Source organism: Spinacia oleracea, chromosome 2 (assembly GCF_020520425.1).
Source record: "Spinacia oleracea cultivar Varoflay chromosome 2, BTI_SOV_V1, whole genome shotgun sequence".
NCBI lineage: Eukaryota > Viridiplantae > Streptophyta > Magnoliopsida > Caryophyllales > Amaranthaceae > Spinacia > Spinacia oleracea.
This window is the reverse complement of record NC_079488.1, coordinates 80,873,929-80,879,735: the sequence shown is the minus strand read 5'-3', so window position 1 is coordinate 80,879,735 and position 5,807 is coordinate 80,873,929. Positions and strand designations below refer to the sequence as shown.

The following is a 5,807-nucleotide window of genomic DNA, read 5'->3' as shown; positions in this document are numbered from 1 at the left end:
TGAGAATTGATCCTAACGCTTTCAAAATTATTTATCTGAGCGTTGCTCCCTATTTTTGGGGGTTTTATAGCATGCTAAACGAGTGTCTAAGGTTTGCCCTCCTAAACCGTCACATTGTTTCTCTTCCGCTCTTTCCCTTTTACCCTAAGTTTTACAAGTTTTTAAAGGGGCCTCCTAGTGGTTGTCAGCCCAACATCAAAGTCATCTTCTATAAAGGAATCACATCGGTAAGAAGTTTTGGCAAGGAAGCACAAAGTAAATTGTATAAACAAGGCTTCATCAATAGTCAAGGGATGAATCGAGAAGAACATGTTGCCCTTTCAAAGTTTATCTATTTTGTTTTTGTTATTGTAATAGGTGTAATGGTCTCTAATTTGTAGTGGTAGTGTAAAACTTCTAATTATGTATGTTAAGCCTATGTCCCAAAAAACAAATCTCGTTTTTTTCAGAAATTACTCAAAAAGAGTACCGCAACGGTTAACAACTTAGCAAGTACAACATGCATTTCACAATAGAAATAAAAAATTAGAGTATTGCATATTGATCTTCTTGTATTGATTGTTTGGTGTTAGCACCCGGTTCACCCTTAGGGTTAATCCGGATTCGGGGCAAGTTCTGGGTGGTTAGGTTCCAGTCCCCTCCCAATTGTTGTTGCGAGGATATATTGAACACGGGTTCTCCCTACCAAGTTCAGCCCCAATCACCACTGAACCAACAGACAATTGGTGATCTTCTTGTATTGACTGTGCATATATGTTATGCTTTGACCGCCAATATCTATAATTTTATGTTAGAAAAAAAATTGTTATTATTATAAGTCATTGAGACGAATTAAAAAGGCCTCACATGTATGATTACGTTTTTTCTTATATATTGGAATAAGTTAATAGATTTTCTCAAATTGTACTTAAGTAGAAGGGTAGTTGCAACCTACGTTGTACAAGATTTCAAACAAGAACGAAGAACATTAAGAAACATAAGTAGTACTTGTTAACAAATACAACCACTAACAATCGCCAAAAAAAAAAATGAGGCCATAAATACATCTCACCATTCTGAGGACCTTTGGTGTTCTTCATAATAGTCAATAAGTAGAGGGAGCATGCATGCAAAAGTACATATGGGAGAACATTATTCTAAACCATTTAGCTAGTTATCGTAATATACGTGAAATTAATGGTGATGATTTTATGTGGTATAGATATTAAGGAGCTTTGTGATAGAATCCGAGTTAGGACTTTTATATATGGGCTATGCGTGGGTCCGTTCCATCAATTTCAGATCTGATCCATGGACCCCCAAGATGATATGATTATTGGAGCCTTTTCCAGCGTTGTCTCGTACGTGTAGCCGTGTAGGTCGCATGTCCTCGTTTCAATCAGGTTCAATAAGTTTTCCCTCAAATTTATTCTCTTGTAATTAATTAAGTCTGATCAAGTTAATAACGTTTAATTAAGTTTAATAAGTTCAGGTAATTTTAGAAGATTTCAATTAAAAAGAACACAACCCCTTAGATAACACATTTGATTTACTTAACTTCCCAAACACCATCCACATCCCTCACTCGTCCATCGGGCCATCCACAAACCCCCTCCTTAGCTAATAGAGGGTACCCTAAACTCTTTCCTATATATGATCTTGTTTTAAGATATTATAAAAATGTTGTACACATTTTACGATAAATACACAAGAGTTAGGGAACCTTATTAGACAAGTCGGATCATTATATTCACAAATCACACTAACATCTAACTCGGTCGATAACGAGCCCATCACCACCTATCTCCATCGCAAAAATAGTACGTGGTCACAATTATCACAATAGTAACTTGGGAGGCATGGCACAGGAGATAGATAAGATTGATCCCCACGATTATTTTTTTTAATATTTTTCCATTAATAATAAAACGACAACGTTTCAACCACTCTTTAATATCTTCCAATATGAACAATAATAATAATAATAATTCAATTATTACTATTATTATTATTATTATATACATATAAATGATATGATATATAGTTAGTTATTAGTATTGTTCTTAGTTTGTCCACGCTACAGAAATTGGAAAAGGGAGAGAGAAAAATGTGTGATAATGAGGTGAAGAAAGAAGTTGTTGTAGAAGAAGTGTTTTGTAATGAGGAAGAAATAGAGTTAACGGTACACAAAACTTCAATGTTTAGTCATGGAGATGGGTTCATTGTTTATGATTCAAAGGGTGATATCGTCTTTCGAGTCGACTCTTATACACCCATCTTGAAGAATCGACTCCTTCTAATGGATACCTTTGGCAAGCCTCTCCTTACTCTCCTCCCTAAGGTGATTCCACTTCTAATTAATCATATATGCTCTTTTATTAATTCTTCTTTTTCGTGCTCTGATCAAACTGTCTCATATTTACTTAACTGTTTTGTTGTACTTAATAGTATGCAATTAGGTGGATACGATATACGCAATATGACATGTGATTTCATTGCTAAATAGGTGTCAGATTGTCGTTTACAAGATATAAACTGTTTTTGCATAATGATTTTGTGACGAAGTTTGCAATTAGATAGTGAAAGTCGGCAAAGAATTGTTTATGTAGACAATTTAGAAGAAGAAAAAGAGTAATTCTCTTATTCATGCTTTTGTACAAAAAAAAAGTTCATACTTTTTTCCAAGAGGATTATAATTGCATTTTTTTTTATAATGATAGTTGCTAAATTTGTGTAAAATTTGCAATTAGGTTGTTTAGATAAATGTTGGCCGATCTATCAACAATGCAAGTCTGTTATGTCACCAAAAATCATTAAAACGTTTTGAATCAAAGAGGCAAGGGAAGATACTGTCTTAAATCTTATCAATCAAACTAATTAAGCTAGAAATGAAACACACCCAACAAAGCTAGAAAGACAAATAAACTATACTAACATAGATAGTGAAGGCCAACAAGGCGACAAGGAATTGTTTATACGTAGACCACTTAGAAGAGGAGAATGTGTAGTTCCCTTATTCATCAAAATAGATATTTATTTTGTTTTTATAATTAATAGAGCTTGAATTATTTATATGATGATCTCTTGGCCTTTTGGGAAGCCCCTAAACAAGGGGGAAATAATGCTTTTAAAATTTATACTATTATTAAAATTTTAAAGTAAAAAATGTCATCTCATTACATGTAGATATAAGTTTTAAAGTAGTGACCTCTCATTTGTTAGTCACATACGTAGTATATTTTAACCATTATGCCACAACTTATTTTGTTGTTTCTTATACGTTAAGAATTATATTAAGTCAATATATTTAGAAACACGATTTGAATTATTTTTTAATAGTCTCACATCACTTATTAGTTATTAGTCATTACTTTTACGAGTTACTAATCCTTCCATGATAAAATTTATTAAAACATACTCAAAACAAGATATAATATGATATAACAAATTTAATTAACAAGATAATAATCTAATTGATCCATTTTTTTACCATCTGAGGCGTCTTCGGGGACACTAACTAGTTAAACTTTAATAACTCTAACCCGATTTGAATATGCTTAGCTTTAGAGGAACTCCAATGGTTTTATATAGGGATTTACTAGCAATTTGCAAAAGCTTTAAGTTACTAGCTTAACTATTTCAATGACTTTAATAACTAACTTGGCCAAGCAAATTATCTTTGGCAAACTAATTTGCTTGAAACAAAGCTGCCCATGAGTTGGCATTTAAATTATAATTATAATTAAAGGGTTAATTGTAAAAGTAGACCAATTAATTTAAATGCCAAGCTAGTTTGGTAATTAGCTTGTCAATGGAATACCAACTGGCTATAATGTTAATTAGCTTTAAATCTTAAGTGGTATGTGATCTACAATCTAATTTGCCAAATATAAATTGGCATAGAAGTTACTCTAATATTTGTTCATACATTCGACTCCGTTCATTTGGGAATAAAACTATAATCTTGTTATTATTGTTGTATAGTTAACCATATATTTTACTCCATAGTGTTATTAGTCTAAGCGTTAACCAAACAAAGTTTGGTCTAGTTAAAATGGGTAATTTCTAGATTATGAATGAAGGTGCACTGTGAGAATACGTAAAAGAACACGGCATTGTGGTATTCCATCCGTTCCGTAATATTCGATTTGATTTGATTGGCACATATTTTAATGTAATGTGATTGACTTGTTATTTAATTTGATGATAGTTGATAGTGGATTGTATTTTTTAATATAAATAGTGGAAAATGTGTCAACTTTTTAAAGAGACGGTGAAAAATAACTTACTTTTAATGTTTTTTTTAAGGAGTGGGGATATAGGTGGGTCCATGACTAAGTATAATATGAATAAAAAAAATTCATTATAGAAACGGTGCGAGTAATCCGAAACGGCTTTATGAAGAAAGCGGTGCGAGTATTTCGGGACGGAGGGAGTATATATATTTTTTAATTTCGAAAATGATAAAGGTCGCAACATGCGACCTTTAAGTCGTGTCACAATGATTACATGGCATGCTTATGTGTCATTATTTAAATTGAAAAATAAAATATTTAGTTTATATATCCTACTTTAAATGTTTCAAAAAAAAACTAGGAAAATCTTAATATTCTAATTTATTTCCTTATTTATATCGACTACCTTATTTACATATTTTCATAGTAAAAATATTGCATTGATAGTAAAAATATTATTATGACTCATAGCCTACGTGTCGCCTATATGTACCAATTAAACTGCGACACGTAAGATTGCGACAACTAAATGTTGTCGCAACTTGCGACCTTTATCATCACCCAATTTAATTTTTATTAAAATTAATTAAATTTATCATCTCTTTTATGAAAAAATTATTTTTTTATTTCTTATGGTGCACTATATTCACTGTGCAGTGTGCATCTTTATCCATCATTTAGATTACGATAAATGAGTCATTGAGGCAATTGGTGACTTTAAGGTGTTAAGCCACATTCGAATAGTGTATCTATAGCAGTAGGCCAATAGCATAATGATGAATTTATCTATATTCCATAATTCCATTAATATCTACCGTTAATTAATGTAATGTACAATATGGAATTATGGAATATAGATAAATTCATCATTATGCTATGTCCTTATGTCTATTACTTACCTTCTTAACGATTCTCTCTTGTGTCTGTTATTAATTATAAAATTGATGCAAGTCCATTGTCATAACCTCGTTTTCATATCATTATTATCATATTGTAGAGGCTTACACTTCATCATAGGTGGGAAGGATTCTTAGGGGAGATAATCGACGATCATCAACACCACCCAATATTCAGCATATGGAAGTCAACCCTAATCGGACGGTCCAGCATAATGGTAGAAGTCTACAATGACGAATCTCCTACAATGTACCAGATCGAGGGATGTTTCAGTGAGAGAAGTTGCACCGTATTTCATCTACTCTCTTCTTCAGATCATGACACGTTTAAAGAATCAGCGGCTCATATCAAACGGAAGGTGGAACCTACTAGAAAGATAGTTCTAGGAAGAGATGTTTTCAGTTTGAATATCAAGGCTGGGTTTGATGCAGCTTTTGTTATGGGCTTAGTTTTGGCACTTGATAGAATTGATGGTGATGATGTTGTTGCTCCACTTGAATATCACAAGGGCATTGTCACCACCAATGAAATCCTGGCTTAGTGGTTAATATTGGCAAACTGTGTACAATAGGAGTTTGAATTACCTGTTCCCGTTTGTAATTTTATATGTCCCTCGTGGCTAGCTCATTCGCACAAAAAAAAATGACATTGTCACGTATGATTAAAGTGAGACGACTAGCATTGCTTCATTGTGAA

General features: G+C 32.5%; 1 protein-coding gene across 1 annotated transcript; it reads left to right on the top strand.

Moving 5' to 3' along the window:
- Positions 1–1,985: 1,985 nt before the first annotated feature.
- Positions 1,986–5,807, top strand: LOC110789831 (protein LURP-one-related 5). Its single transcript, XM_021994531.2, has 2 exons — positions 1,986–2,320; positions 5,212–5,807. The coding sequence occupies exons 1-2, from the start codon at positions 2,087–2,089 to the stop codon at positions 5,650–5,652; spliced, it is 675 nt and encodes a 224-aa protein (XP_021850223.1). The 5' UTR covers positions 1,986–2,086; the 3' UTR covers positions 5,653–5,807.

Coding starts and splice junctions, on each gene's coding strand:
- LOC110789831 (XM_021994531.2), top strand. CDS start 2,087: ATGTGTGATAATGAGGTGAAGAAAGAAGTTGTTGTAGAAGAAGTGTTT. Junction 2,321..5,211: donor TCCTTACTCTCCTCCCTAAG/GTGATTCCACTT, acceptor ATCATATTGTAG/AGGCTTACACTTCATCATAG.